General features: G+C 44.5%; 3 protein-coding genes across 7 annotated transcripts in view; 1 reads left to right on the top strand and 2 right to left on the bottom strand.

Annotated features, from left to right (window-relative positions):
- LOC130185790 (integrin alpha-3-like) overlaps window positions 1-2,238 on the bottom strand; it is an 18,648-nt gene extending 16,410 nt beyond the window's left edge. For 2 of the 4 annotated variants that reach the window (XM_056402448.1, XM_056402451.1), the window contains exons 1-2: window positions 2,088-2,238; window positions 1,123-1,292 (exon numbers count right to left, since the gene is read on the bottom strand). In XM_056402448.1, coding sequence (XP_056258423.1) covers window positions 1,123-1,280 — 158 coding nt within the window. In that variant the 5' untranslated portion in view covers window positions 1,281-1,292; window positions 2,088-2,238. The other 2 variants (XM_056402452.1, XM_056402449.1) reach the window with 2 other exon arrangements.
- Window positions 2,239-4,617: 2,379 nt separating this feature from the next.
- Window positions 4,618-11,331, bottom strand: LOC130185886 (globoside alpha-1,3-N-acetylgalactosaminyltransferase 1-like). Of its 2 annotated transcripts, none has more exons than XM_056402634.1 (11): window positions 11,205-11,331; window positions 9,248-9,638; window positions 8,045-8,077; window positions 7,898-7,942; window positions 7,249-7,302; window positions 6,734-6,766; window positions 6,516-6,650; window positions 6,307-6,439; window positions 6,035-6,227; window positions 5,408-5,627; window positions 4,618-5,340 (listed from the first exon to the last, which is right to left on the bottom strand). In XM_056402634.1, the coding sequence occupies exons 2-11, from the start codon at window positions 9,304-9,306 to the stop codon at window positions 5,199-5,201; spliced, it is 1,047 nt and encodes a 348-aa protein (XP_056258609.1). In that variant the 5' UTR covers window positions 9,307-9,638; window positions 11,205-11,331; the 3' UTR covers window positions 4,618-5,198. The 2 variants fall into 2 exon arrangements, with proteins under 2 accessions (XP_056258609.1, XP_056258608.1); XM_056402633.1 differs by having other exon boundaries at window positions 9,248-9,643.
- A 2,094-nt stretch (window positions 11,332-13,425) lies between these two features.
- ifnphi1 (interferon phi 1) lies at window positions 13,426-15,104 on the top strand. Its single transcript, XM_056402386.1, has 5 exons — window positions 13,426-13,679; window positions 13,969-14,043; window positions 14,367-14,519; window positions 14,756-14,833; window positions 14,964-15,104. Exons 1-5 carry the CDS (start codon window positions 13,503-13,505, stop codon window positions 15,102-15,104), a joined length of 624 nt encoding a protein of 207 aa, XP_056258361.1. The 5' UTR covers window positions 13,426-13,502.

Genomic DNA, 15,104 nt, shown 5'->3' on the forward strand with positions numbered 1-15,104 from the left:
GTGTGTGTGTGTGTGTGTGTGTGTGAATTCCTCTTGTGTAACAGAGTTTAAAGTATTTTTCATTTACAGAACATGTGCAGTGTATTATTACACTACAACACACACACACACACACACACACACACACAGGTTGTGTTCAGATAGATGAGCACAGTCCGGTCTGTCTTGTCTTGACTCAGGACTGTTACACCAGAGACCAGGTTCACACCCAGAGACCAGGTTCACACCCAGAGACCAGGTTCACACCCAGAGACCAGGTTCACACCCAGAGACCAGGTTCACATCCAGAGACCAGGTTCACACCAGAGACCAGGTCACACCCAGAGACCAGGTTCACACCCAGAGACCAGGTTCACACCCAGAGACCAGGTTCACACCCAGAGACCAGGTTCACACCCAGAGACCAGGTTCACACCCAGAGACCAGGTTCACACCCAGAGACCAGGTCTCTGGAAGAGACTTGTCCCTTTGGTTTATGTTAAATGTAAATAAACAGGTTGAACTGTGTGTATGAAACCAGACCAGGATCTTTAACCTGAACCAGAATCTGTGAGGGTCTGAATAGAACCAGATCTCTGCAGGTGGTTCAGAGACTCTGGTGGGAAACAAACACGTCTGTGACCTGATAAATATGTAAATTAACCACATGATCACATACTGCAGATGTGTCAGCCAATCAGAGAGCAGCTTGTTCTCATGGTTTTCCTGTTGCAGGAGAAGGACCTGGTCTCACGGGTCCGTGAGAACAGTTGAACAACAACTGAACCACAACCACAGCCAGTTCACTGAAACAGGAAGTCTGAGCAGTGACTGTCAATTATTTACCTATGCTCAGACAGAAGAGCGGGTTCACTACAGACCTGCATGAGCTGAACCGACCTGCTGCTGCTGGTTTTCAGACCTCAACCCAAATCAAGACTGAGGCTATACTTCAGTTAATCAACCCATTTGACAACAGACCAGCACAGACTGAAGGTCCTGGTTCCAAGTGGACTCTGGTGGCAACAGCTTTGACAGTTATCCATTACTGAAGGCTAGCTCTCCGAGCTAATGCTACATATGATACACATCAACACAGACAGGTGTACAGACAGGCGTACTGTCAGACAGGTGTGTACTCACCTGTAAGCGTCTGTCTTCAGGTCTTGGTGCAGGGCGACAGACAGTCCGAACAGACTCCCATCTCCGCCCGTCTTCAGCAGCGGGAATGACGTGTCGAGGTTAAAGGCCACACACACACCGACACAAACAATTAGCAACACACACACACCTGACGCCATGGAGACACACACCTGAAATAAAAAAAAGACGACCTCACACAACACCACGTCAGATCACCTGAACTATCACTTTCATGTCACTGAGTACGTGTCATTATGCAAATGACCCTGTGTTGTATTGATCAGCCTATTAAATGACTCAGATTTCAGATTTGGTCTCCTTCCTGTCTGTTCACACCTGACTGACACTTTCTGAATCAGACTTCCATCTGAACATCACTCAGACTTTAGTAACTGCAGCTGTTAAACACTTTAAGTAATCTGTGGTCTTTAGTTTAATTAAATGCACCAAACAAACTGGGGCATTTTTATTGTGTTTTAGTGTCTATGGTCATAAGGAGGCATTAAATGATTCATTTGACTGTTAATTAAATGAGTTTTTGGCTGATAGTTTCTCTTCAGTCAGACGGAAGCAGCTTAATGTTGTTTATGATGCTGAATAATAATAAACTGTATTTTCACAGTGAACTCGTTTCAGCACTGCTTCTCATGAAACATCAATTGCATGTACACACTTAAATTAGAAATTTTCTCTAATTACAATTATCTTAAAATAAAAAAAACATTTAATGCATTTATTTCTCAGCTAATGAAGAAATATTGAACATTAATTTTACTAATAAAACTCAGCCTGTTGTTGATGGTAATGATTCTGTGAGTGAAGAGCGTTTTTACAGTGTTGTTGGTGTAAAGATGAGGATTAACCTGGTTCAGGTTCATGTTCAGGTTCACACAGGTGATAAAGACTTTTCACTGTTAAACAAATGAACTTTAGAACATAAGAGAGCAGAAGAAAAGATTTCAAACCTGTTTCTCTGCCGTCGACAGAAGCAGCTCGTCTTCTGTTTGTTTGTCCGTTTGTTAATAAAGGTAAATGAAAGCAGCAGCTCCTCGTCCTCAGGTCGTCGGTTTGATTCGTGCTCTGCTCTGTCTGACTCTTCAGTCTGCCAACAACTGAGCTGCCCCCTCCCCTCTCTCTCTCTCTCTTTCTCTCTGTTTCACCTCTGGTCCCCCCCCCCCACCCGCCCGCCCACTCTCTCTCATTCTCATTCTTCAGTTGTGCTTGCTTGCCCTGAAATGAAATCATGTCTGTGTGTGTGTGTGTTTGTGTGTGTGTTTGTGTGTGTGTGTGTGTGTGTGTGTGTGCTTTAACCCACCCACATACACAGACCATAAAAGGATTCAGGCGTGCGAGGGCACCTTGATTGTCTCTCTCCACACACACCCTCCTGTTATTAATGTGTGTGAGAAAGTGAATGTTTCAACCCTAATATTATGAGGTCTGAACTTTGACTACTTACACACACACACACACACACACACACACACACACACACACACACACACACACACACACACACTTCCTGTCTTTGTGATAACTTCCTCTTTCTCTCCTTCTGAGTTTCAAAAACAGTTAATCAGTCAGACTTACACACAAACCTCCTCCAGGACCTGGAGTCAGTGCTGTACTCACCATGAGGCGGATGAGGGTCAGAGAGATGTTGCTGTAGTGACCGTAGTGTCTGAGCCAATCACAGCAGAGAGCAGGACTCAGGACGCTGCAGAGGACGAGGAGGCTGGTCCAGCTGATCATGATGAAGGTGATGAAGATGAAGATGTGAGCTGTGCTGAGTGTCAGTGTCTCCAACATGCTGCTGATCTGAGTTCAGGACTTTTATTCCAACTGTTTCTACTCTCCCTTTCTCACTCAGACACACACACACACACACACACACACACACACACACACACACACACACACACAACACACACACACACACACACACACACACACACACACACACACACACACACACACACACACACACACACGTTTGTACTTGTAGCTCTATGGTTTAATCTCAAACTGTTGTTCACCCAATCAGCTGAGCTCAGCACCCACTCATCTTCTTACCAGCAAACTGTTAAACTCAGTAACTAGTGACTCATCTCTAACTAGTAACTAAACTCAGTAGCTTGTACCTAAACTCAGTAACTAGTACCCAAACTCAGGACTAACAGGATGTAGCTAACCTGCCATGGAGACTTGTCTGATCCATCAGTTCATGTTTGAGCCTGAATGTGACCATGGATCAGATGGGGGACAGGATCAGAGGTCACAGCCTGTGTTGACTGAATTCTTTACCTGTTTGCTGTTGATTGTGACATCACACTGATGTAATGTTATAACATGGTTAGGTAGCTGCTCTGTTGACAGGTGAACGTCTACTGTCAGGAGGTGAAAGCTAACGTTAACGTTACTGAAATGTTACTCTGCTGAACCTGTTCACGAGGGAAACAGCGTCTTGTCAACATGGCAACAGGCTGAAACTATCCACACTCCCCTCAGCCTGCGCTCTGACCAGCTTCGTTTGAGGGCGTGTCAAATTGTCCGGTAGGCGGGGATTATGCAGATGAGTTACATAGTGTCTCCAGAGGTGGAAACAAACACTGACGTTAACCCTGTTTCTGTCACGTCTTCTCTTCCACTAAAGTTAGCATGCTAACCAGTTAGCTCCTGTCACTGTAGCCTCCAGTGAGTCCTGGAGCTGCTCATAGGATGTGTTATAACCTCTGGTCTTGTAAACACAACGATGCTGAAGGTAAAGGGCTACTTGTATAGAAGTCACTGGTGTGGAGATGGAGACGTGAGCTCAGGTGAACGTCTGTTAAACAGATGATTTGGTTCAATGTGGAGAATGTAGAATGAGGTTCGACTCTTCAACATCATGAGAATGATGGTGTTGGTTTAGTTGAAGTTTGAGGAGGTCTAACCACAGACCTGGTCTTCAGATCTGAATCTAACTCCAAAACCCTCACACTGTTGCTGTTGGTCGGGATCAAAGTGAGTCACACTGGTCCTCACAGAGACAGACAACAACACACACACGTCATATCTGCAGCTGCATCAGCACCCCCATGAAGAAAGACTCTCTCTCTCTCTCTCTCTCTCTCTCATACAAAAACACACAGAGGTTCTCTGATGCTGCTGTGGTCATGTCTACAATCAACCAATCAGACAACAGTTACTTCCCAGTCAGTCCCGATCTTCTTGTCGTGTCACTTCCTGTTGTGGGACAGGAAGTCGTGTTGATAGTAGAAGGGCTGAACAGGAAGAGACTGATTGTTGTTTGCAATGTGATAACAGGGAACACGAGGGTGGGGGTGGGGATTTTTACATATTAAATCTCTGTGTCACTGTGTGTGTGTGTGTTTGTGTGTGTGTCTCTGCCTCCACCAGCAGATGGAGCCGTTTTATTACTGTATATATTCATGTATATTTATTTTCTCCCATTCTTTCTCCTGTTGTAACAGATGGGCGGGGGGCATTTATATACACATGTACATTTTATTTCATGTGTATATTTGACATTTTTATATTTTACAGTTGTAATGAAGAATAAACTGGATTTTCAAATGCAGTTTGAGGTTCAACATATTAATATTAATATTTAATAAACTGAACCAGAGACAGAATCAACTCATGAAACATCAGAGTTTCTATGTGTGAAAAATTTACATTTTCATTTAGTTCAAATGTTTGTTGACATCTGAGCGTCACAGTTGTGTGTGGAGGAACAGAAGCCTCAGCTGCACATGTGCAGCAGAGGTGAAGCCACGTTAGCTGCAGGTCCTGAGTCTTGGAGGGGGCCGGACCTTTAATCTAAACCTGTGGTGTTTGGAGTTTGAGCCATGAAGCTGAGGACTGAGAACCAGAACCAGAACCAGAACCAGAACCAGATGTCAGGTGAGGAGGTAAATCCTGGGTAAGTGTTCGAGACAGGTATGAACCAGGTCCACAGGTGTGTGGAGGTGCAGCTGGGCTTTTCAAACCATGACTGTAAGGGATTCTGGTCTTCCAATCCAGTGTGGTCTAGTCCGGGTCATTCCGGTTCAGTCTGGTTTAGTCCAGGTCTCTCAGACATTGGGTCGGACCTCAGCGTAGTTCTTGATGACTCCAGAGAACCTGACAATGTGAACCTCGGGGCTTCTGGATTTGAAGTCCTGCCACAGGTACTCAGGTGACAGAACCTTACTGGGCTTGTTGGTCCACATGTACCTGAAAACACAGGAAGTAAAGTAATCACAGCATAAAACCATCACCTGTTCATGGTCACTCCATCTACCTGTTCAGATGACTCTCCTCCTGCCACGCAGCCTCGATGCCATCCTTGGCGTCAGCCTCAAAGTTGGCACGGCAGGTTTTGGCGAGCAGGTGAACTTCCTGCAGGCGGCCTCCAAACGCCCCCCCACAGTAGTAGAAGTCTCCCTCCCCAGGAGCAACGTACGCCCTGGAGGTGGGTCTCCGCTCGTAGGGGAACCTGCTGCGGTCATCTCTGTAGTAACCTGCAGACACAGGTGGGAACAGATCAGCCAAAACACAACCTAAAATAACTATACTCCAGTGCGTATCCTTCCGCCCCAGAACATAGTCCTCCTCATCACAGCTGACAGTCTGAGCAGAACACCTTTAATGGCTGTCCAACATTGAACTTTATTTGTAAAGCACTTTTCAGGCAGGAGATGTTGCTAAAGAGCTTTTCAATAAAAACAACAAACAACTATTTAACTTTATATTCAACTTTATAAAAAATAAGTCCAAATAAATAAGGTCTTAAAGGTTCTGAACGGCCGACGCCTCTCGAAGTCACTGTATGGACACATCAGGTTATATCAATATCACTTATTTAGATTCATGTCGGAGGACCCCACAAGCTAACGATGTGTCGCTGTGGAAGAACGGACCCTCTGACCTGGGTGTATCACAGCAACCAGACTGCCCAGTGACTCCACCCCCCAGTGGCCATGGAACTTGGAGTCCACATCCAGACAGAAGATGTAGTCAGTGGAGTTACGGAGCTCCTCGATCAGCGTTTGGATCATCTCCATCCTGCGAGCAGAGATCTCCTGCCAACGCCTGGAGCTGGGCACCGAACGAACCGTCAGCTGGAGGAGGAGAAGGAGGAGTTTTAGACAGAGTGCTGCTGATCTGGGGTCAGTTTGTTGGAGATAGAACTTCCTGTACCTGTCTACCGGCAGCCATCTTGACCTGTGGCACCTGCTTCGCCCCGTCGGTGAAGACGTACACGTGAACCTTGAACCCAACGAAGAAGTGCTGCTCTGAGGTCTCCAGGAAGTCTTTCAGGAACTTGATGTACCTGTGGAGCAGATGAGAAGGGTCACCTTCAGGTCAAAGGTTAAACCAGACATGTTGCGTTCACTGTGACGTCGTACTTTCCCACAGCGAACACGGTGGCTGCGACGGTGATGTTCCTCGGTCTGTAGATGCTGTCGAGGAGAACCGGATTAAAGGTTCCCTCCCAAACCACCGGAGCCAACCAGGGCGTCACCGTCACCACGTCAGTACGACTACGATAAAGACACACACTGATGTCATCAACAAATACCAACAAACATCAACAGCAACAGTGATGAGGGTGAATGATACTCACCCCTGCAGGATGCTCGGCTGTTTGTACTGCAGACTGAAACACAAAGAGGGCGTCACTGCTTTTATTTTGAAAAGCCTAGTCAGCCCAGTCAGACTCACAACACCTCCCAGTCGTCTGACACACCTGAACCTCAGCTGACTGATAACACACCTGACCATGCTTCAGTTCATGAGGTCACAGGGTGGAATGTTTGGGAGGCTCTGTTTTATATGATGCTCATGAACTAAACTGTATAAAACATCAGTCTGTCAGCACAGACTCCGCCTCCTCCCCTGTCAGACTGACTGTGAACACCTGTCAAGGGGCCACCATCAGTTACCTTTACCTGCACCTTCAACTGTGAGCAGTTAGTAGTTAGCATTAGCATGTCACTGCTCACAATCACCTGTTTGGACTTACTGCTGTACTGTACTGACATCCAATCAGTGGTCCCCATGTACATGAAGCTCCACCCACCCATGACTGACAGGTGTGTTAATACTTAAACTGATGAAGATGAAGATGAGTGAACTTACTGGTTGGGAACCACCAGGGGGAAGTCATGAGTCCTGATGACAGCTTCAGGAGGCCTACACACACACACACGCACGCACGCACACACGCACGCACGCACACACACACACACACACACACACACACAGCCATCAGTCGAGGGTTCAGTATCATGGACACTTGAACATGTAGACTGTCACTGAGGAGGTGTGTGTGTTTGTTGAAGCTCTTATTCAGACTGGGGGGGGGGGTCATTTATAGCAGGTACAGATGCTCAGAGGGGGCGGGGCCTGTATTCACCTCAGCTGTCTCTGTGAGATGTGTGACGGATCATATTTCAGAGTGCAGTCTCGTTTTGATCCAGTTACTGGAATAACACTTCCTTTAACAAATTAAAAGCCCAGTTTTCAGTGGACAGAAACCCAATAGGGCTTTTATTGCTGTGGTCCATGAACCTCTGATGTCACAGCTGGAAATGACATCACACCTGAGTTGAAAGTGTTCAAGTAAAACAAGTGGGAAACTTGTTATTTCTGAGCGAAAAAAACAGATAAACAGGTAAAGAGATAAACAGGTGAACAGGTGAAGGGGAGAGAAGCGGGAGGAGCCTGTTAGACGACACTGAGGGAGAAAACACCATCTGGACAAACACAGTGTGTTTGAGTTACTGACCCGTCCACCTGTGTGACGTCTGTCTGCTCGAAGGACCCCACGACTCTGCAACACACAAACATACAGAGACCAGATCAGCAGGTGAGACTCCACCTGTCTCCACCTGTGAGGACTGAAGCTGTGTGTGTGTGTGTTTGTGTGTGTTACCTGTACGACTGGAAGATGTAGCAGTACAGCACTCTGAGGGTTCAAGCAGAAACACAATGATTAATCAATAGTCATCCATCATTACCGATCACCTGGACTGTAACTGATCAATACTTCTGGATTAACCAACCACATTTGTTCTGATTGTAATCTATCATTAATATTATTAATGATTTACTGATTGACTCATGTGTCACTGTTAACCACACACTGACGTGTCCTGACACAGTGATGATGATGATGATGATGAAGACCAGTGTGTGTGACTGTTTGTGTAGCACTTAGCAGCTGCCGCACTGCATGACCTGAGCCTGATAAATGTATTGACTTTGCTTTGTGCTCAGCTGAATGGAGCTCAGGACCAGGAACAGGATCCGGATCAGGACCAGGATCAGGATCCGGATCAGAGTTCACCAAGGTGAACCTGTCAAACCATTGTTTTATTATCAATTCACCTGATGATTATTTTCTTGATTATGTTTCAGGTCACATCCTGTTTGTCCACAATCACAGAAAATATTAACCATTTGTGTGAAGTCTTGGGTTATGCTAAAAAGTGTTTTGTGAGGTCACACTGACCTTGACCTTTGACCACCAAAATCTGATCAGTTCATCCTTGAGTCCAAGTGAATTTACCACTTAACAATTTGAAGAAGTTCTATTGAAGTGTTACTGAGATATCAGGTCCAAAGTTTAATAGTTAAACTTTAATAGTTTAATAGCTTAACAGCTTTAATAGTTTAACTGTTAAACAGAACAAAAAGATATTTAGCGCTCCTAAAGGCAGCGGAGCCCGAGGCTCTGAGCCAAACCTCTTCACAAATAACAAGCCAAAGCTACGGCGCTTATACACGCCGTTGCAATGTTTACAATGAGTTCGTTATTTTTCAGCTCAAAATGTTCCCACGCCAAACTTCACCCTGCTCTCTTCATGTTCACCTGCGGTGTCTACGGCAACCCGCACGCCGCCAGCTGAGTATTCCTTTCTCTCTTGCTGCCACGTAGTGAAACACAACCTCATTGATACACACATTAGATCAATCAGATTCCACGTGATCGACAAAATTGTTAACAATCAATTATTGATCATCGATTAATCATACCCACCCCTAATGTGAACTATTAGTACAACAGTATCAGTAGTATTAGTATTTCTGGTACTAGTACTAAAATATTAGTAGTATTTGTAGTATTAGTACTCACCCCAGCAGCACAGCTAGCAGCAGAATCCCTGTCACTATTTTTCCATTCAATAGATGCATCTCACAGTCCGAGTCAGACCAGGACCAGTCTTGATCCACAGGGTGTGAATCCTCAGTCCAGACCAGGTCCACTAGAGACCAGATCCACTAAAAATCAGATCCACTGAGACCAGATCCGAGATCTGAGTCAGTATACAGCAGGTCTGAAGACACCAGTCCTCTCACAGTTGTTAGTCTCCGTTTGTCCAAGTGTGTCCCAGTTCAGTTCAGTCTGTTGTGGATCAGCCGGTCCAGATTTCAGTGAAGTGGTTCTGACAAATTCTGATTGTTCATTTGTGCTTGTTCCAGTGTTATGGGAAACAGCAACAACCAGGAAGCCACGGTCGAGTGAGCTGCACTGTCGAGAGAGAGAGACAGGGGGGGGGGTTAACATTAGAGTCAGGTTTCAGCTCAGGGATTTGTTCCTCTGCTGCTGTGGGAATCTGGTGGAGGGAAACAGCTGGAGCTGGGTATGCAGACACTGCCATTAAACCACTGAAGAAGAAGAATTTAAAAGATAAAAATAAGTTTTTAACACCACAGACTGTCATGTGACAAAGTACCAACAAGCCTGTACTAATGTGGACTCTGAAGGGGCGACATGCTAGTGCTTTGTTTCCTGCCAGGAGCGGGTGCTCGTGGTGGGGGTGTGGCAGGGGGTGAAGGACTGATAGGAGCAGTATAATAACTAAACCTGTTCTATTCTGACATCACACTGGAAGAGAAGAAGAAGACAGGAACAGTGAACAATAACAACAACTGTGGAATTGCAGCAACAACAGTTAGCTTGTTTGGGCTAATGTTAGCTGGTTTTGATTTACCATAGACTGTAAATAAAGATGGACGTCGCCTCTGTGACGTCACCCACAGGTTTCTGAAGCTCAGAGTGAGCTGCTCCACCGTCGCCATCCTGGCAGTGTCTGACCCCGCCCCTAATGCTCAGCTAATCCAATAATAGTCAAAGAGGAGGGGCTTGTGTGGAGCTAAGACTTCTGTACACGACAGTTTGTGGCAAACATACAGTCACCCACCTGTCACTCAAAGAGGCCACGCCCTCAATCCTCCATAACTTTAGTCCTTAATAAAATGTAAGCAGGTGAGTTATATAAACAGGTGTCATGAAGGAGGAAATTAGCTCTAGAGACCAAAACAGTTTTTGTACCAGGCTGTAAACATGTTTATTTCTGCTGTAAAGTTGGACATTTTAACATGGGAGTCTGTGGGGACTGACTCACTGTTGGAGCCAGACTCTAGTGGTCGTTAGAGGAACTGCAGCTGCTGGTTCTTCACGGTTGATGCTTCATCGTTCAGTCTGGAGGTTGATGCTTACGAATAACATTAGCTGCTTTAGACTAACGTTAGCTTGTTCAGGCTAACTGATTATAATCTGAATCACAGTCAAATAAAAACATGCATAGCAGCATGTTCTTTGTAAACAGTGTGACCTCTGATGTCATCATGTATGTAGAAACAGTCAACTGTCAGTTTGACTCATGACTTCTTCAGAAACACCCCCCCCCCCCCCCGCAGCTACACATCAGACCACATGACCACTGACTCACAGACCTACAGCCAATCAGAGTTCGATAGACTCCAACCACCAGACTTCATGGAGAAAACTGGAGTATATTAGGACACAGCTGAGTCTGTTACCTGCTGGAAAAACTGATCTGAAGTCTGCTGCGTCACTAAAACCCCCAGCTCACCTCCACCTGACCGCACTGGCCAGGTGTGTGACATCACACCGACGCACGGCCATAACCAACTAATTATTGATCCTCTACACATCATCTGTTGCTCCATCTCAGCTTATTTCCGTGTTTGGCGCGAGCCGCTAATCAACCCTCTCACCTCCGCGAGACAACCGGAAACAGAAACGAAAAGAGAAACAAGAAACTCATGAAACATCACAGACTTACCGTGTCCGCGCGCTGCTCCCTCCTCTTCTTCTTTACTTTACTATTCTTCTTCTGTGGAGGGTCTGTTCATTCAGGGGGAGGGTCTAAACAGAGACAGTAGAGAAACGGAGACGCCTCATCTCCCTTTATTTCCTGTATCCGTGTGACGTGGGTTTCTGCACCCCCCGCCCCTTTAGGAGACCGGGAGCAGGTGTATTCATTTTATTCAGTGTATTCATTCTAATGGGTGAAGTGAACGAGATCACAGTTTATCACAGATTCTTTAGCTCTATAGTCACCGAAATACATATTGGACCCAGTTTACACAAGCCACACGTCTTCAGAACATTCTGACATCAAAATGACATTTTTGAAGCAAACAGATCAGGAGAAAATTAACTTTGTTGGAGACCTGCCTCTGTCTCAGTGCCATACTCTTGCCAAATATGTCAGCTGCCGACATCGTTTGCCAACCGATAACGAGATGTTTAGATGGAACTAAATTATTTTTGGATTGACTTACTTATACGTGAAACCATGGGTTAAACTTTAAAACTTCAATAAAACTTGTTTCTTTGCTTAACAACTGCTAAAACAGATTATTAGTCTGTTAAATTGATATTACTTTCTACTGGGCTGATCAGATGTCCTTAGTAGATAGAAACAGCGGCAAAAAAGGCGCAAATCTTTTATCAACTATTGTTGTATTCTTTTGGCAGGGACAAGTAATCCATAAGTTTCTTAAATTATCTTAAAAATGCCCGAGACAGGGATAGATTTTATTATCAGCTACTGTCCCATTTCATGGGACAACGCCCACTTAAGAGACCGGAACTGTGTCCTATTTCATACCATTGGCGCTGCCTGTAATGCGGCATCTTCTGTATAGAGGATCTTTGGTCGAAATACACCAGTGAGCTTTGGGACACCTCACTTGCCCCCATGGAAACAGGAAGTTCATTTTTAGCCAGAATATTATGATTAAATCAACATTTATCTGACACATAATCTTATATAGCATCCAAACAGGTGTAGGTGTGTGGGCATGGACATCACACTCATCACAGTCATTCATACTGAAAATTATTAATTAATAAATAAAAACTCACTCCTTGATTCTTTGGATGCGTTTCTTTATTGTTGAACATTTTTTCATTTTCCATCTTAATCAAATTATAATTTGAATCTTAATCTGATTAATCAGATTAATCATATTATAATCTGAATCTTGATCTGAAGGTTCTTGAGTGTTTCCTAGGCAACCTTGAGTAAGAAGGTCATGGTAATAAACTTCTTATTGTGTTTATAAATAAAATGCATTTAATTATTATGATGATGATGTCATTGTTTCATTGTTTTAGTGATCGCTCCATCACTGAATGTTTCCATAACAACCAGAAAGTGAATGTGTGGCCTGAAAGTGAAAACTGTGATGTCATCACTTTATGAAGTAAGAGCCAATGTGTAGAGGATTCAGCCTTCAAAATAAAAGTTTAACCAATAATCATTAAATCTGCTTCATAAAAATCGGACTCAAAACTCTGTGTTTCTGAATGTGAACCTTTTATATTTGTATTAAGTTACATTTTTATTTCAGTCGTTTATTATTCAGTCCGTGACAAAGTCCCAGCTTTTATTTTGTAGATGTGAGTGTGTGACTTCCTGTGAGGTTTAGAAAATGAAAGTGAAGGGACTTCCAAAGCACAAAATGAGAAAATATTCCCACAGAGTGAATGAATGAAGATGTTTGATTCACTCATTCATCCACATCTGTATTTTAAAAAGTAACTGAGTACATTTACTGCAGTACTGTACACAGAGGAGGTACTTTTACTTCCATATTGTACTTGTACTGCTCCACATCTGTCATCACATCTTCACAGCTTTTATACAATATGAAGCATCAAGTCAATCTAACATGATACAACCACAGTGTGCTTTTACTTTGAAGGCTCAAACACACTTTACTGAGCGACTTCTCAACTTTATATAAACTAGTGACAGAGAGTGGCTCCTCCCACACAACAGGTGAACTGACGACTCTGAAGTGCCCAGGTGTGAATGTGTGTGTGACTGGTTGTTTGTCTCTGTGTGTCCGCCCTATGATGGACTGGCGACCCCCCCCCCAAATATCAGCTAGACCGATGAGTGACAGACAGAGTATATGTGTGTGTGTGTGTGTGTGTGTGTGTGTGTGTGTGTGTGTGTGTGTGTGTGTGTGTGAAAGGGAGAGTAGAAACAGTGGGACTGTGGGACTTTTTCTCTCTCTTTCTCTTTCCTGTCCTGTTGGAATAAAAGTCCTGAACTCAGATCAGCAGCATGTTGGAGACACTGACACTCAGCACAGCTCACATCTTCATCTTCATCACCTTCATCATGATCAGCTGGACCAGCCTCCTCGTCCTCTGCAGCGTCCTGAGTCCTGCTCTCTGCTGTGATTGGCTCAGACACTACGGTCACTACAGCAACATCTCTCTGACCCTCATCCGCCTCATGGTGAGTACAGCACTGACTCCAGGTCCTGGAGGAGGTTTTACTGGTACTTAGTCCCTGTGAGGTTCCTGAGGAGTGAAATGATCCTGAAGGCATCACAGACTGTGTGTTTACATATCTGATCCATATTAAACATCAACATTTACGTAAATCAAATAAGAGCAATGATCTCATAAGGAGAACTGATCAGAATCAAAGGCGTGCAGCAGATAACATGACACTGATCAACAGATGTGAATGATGAAGGTTTTCCAGATGTGGTAAAATGAAGCATCATCTCTTTATGTTTCAGGGCGGTCAGCTGACTGAACAGGACAGTCCAGTTTCCTTTCCATACAAATTCTACAAACACATACGCAACTCTGAGGTAATCTATCTATCTATCTATCTATCTATCTATCTATCTATCTATCTATCTATCTATCTATCTATCTATCTATCTATCTATCTATCTATCTATCTATCTATCTTCTTTCAAAGGTTTTAACTGCAGATTTCTACCACTTCCATTTCTCTCAGATAGTTGTTTGTTTGTTATTGTTTGTTTATTATTTACATGTATACATCAACATGTCAGGAGACATTTACATACAACCATGTAAACAAACCCAGATGTTGTCTGTTATGTTGATGACATCAGCTCTATCAGCCAATCAGAGAGCTCCTAGTCACTCCTGCCTCTCTCTCCAGGTGAGGTCCAAGGTGGTTTTCATCAGAGACAGTCTGGTCCAGATCTCTGACCTTTATCGCCACGACAACCTCTCCTCCGTTACCTGGGATATGGACAATACTAACAGATTCCGGATGAGCATCGACAGACAGATAGACGGCCTGAACACCTGTGTGAGTGAACAGAGACACTTCAACTCCTTTCAGCACTTTAATTTCAACTGACACTGAAGATACTGCTGCTGTCACTTCAGACGCTTCAGCTCCTTTCAGTCTTTACACTTCAATAAACCTGATTCTTTCACTGAGCTCAGCTCTCAGTCTAACTCACGTTTCCACTTCAATTCCTTTTACATGTTCAGCTTCAGTTTTTTCCACCAAACGCAGAAAATCAATGTCTTTGTTTTCAGGTGTCGACTGAGCAGAGAGCCGACAACAGTCTGAGGAAATACTACAGGAGACTGAGGACAAGTACTCTGGACCGCACTGTGAGTACAAGTACTGTGAAGTATAACTACTGCAGTGTATGGGCTCATAGTACTGACTGTAATACTGTGTGTACTGACTGTAGTACTGACTGTAGTACTGTGTGTACTGACTGTAGTACTTTGTGTACAGGGGGCGGGGCCTGCGTCCTGGGAGCTGATCAGGAAGGAGACTCTGCTGCACCTGGATCAGTTGGACCTGCTTGTGAACTCCATCAGGTCTTCAGCTGCTGCCAGCAGGAGGCGCTCTACACCAAGTCAACACCAACACTGA

Source organism: Seriola aureovittata, chromosome 17 (assembly GCF_021018895.1).
Source record: "Seriola aureovittata isolate HTS-2021-v1 ecotype China chromosome 17, ASM2101889v1, whole genome shotgun sequence".
In the NCBI taxonomy this organism is placed as follows: Eukaryota; Metazoa; Chordata; class Actinopteri; order Carangiformes; family Carangidae; genus Seriola; species Seriola aureovittata.

Bases quoted from the DNA above. Each gene is read 5' to 3' on its own strand.
- LOC130185886 (XM_056402634.1), bottom strand. From the start codon at position 9,306: ATGCATCTATTGAATGGAAAAATAGTGACAGGGATTCTGCTGCTAGCT. The intron at 6,767-7,248 runs GTAAGTTCACTC...TTTGTGTTTCAG, and splicing joins CCCCTGGTGGTTCCCAACCA to TCTGCAGTACAAACAGCCGA. The intron at 6,440-6,515 runs GTACGACGTCAC...TCTGCTCCACAG, and splicing joins ACCGTGTTCGCTGTGGGAAA to GTACATCAAGTTCCTGAAAG.
- ifnphi1 (XM_056402386.1), top strand. From the start codon at position 13,503: ATGTTGGAGACACTGACACTCAGCACAGCTCACATCTTCATCTTCATC. The intron at 14,520-14,755 runs GTGAGTGAACAG...CTTTGTTTTCAG, and splicing joins TAGACGGCCTGAACACCTGT to GTGTCGACTGAGCAGAGAGC. The intron at 14,834-14,963 runs GTGAGTACAAGT...CTTTGTGTACAG, and splicing joins CAAGTACTCTGGACCGCACT to GGGGCGGGGCCTGCGTCCTG.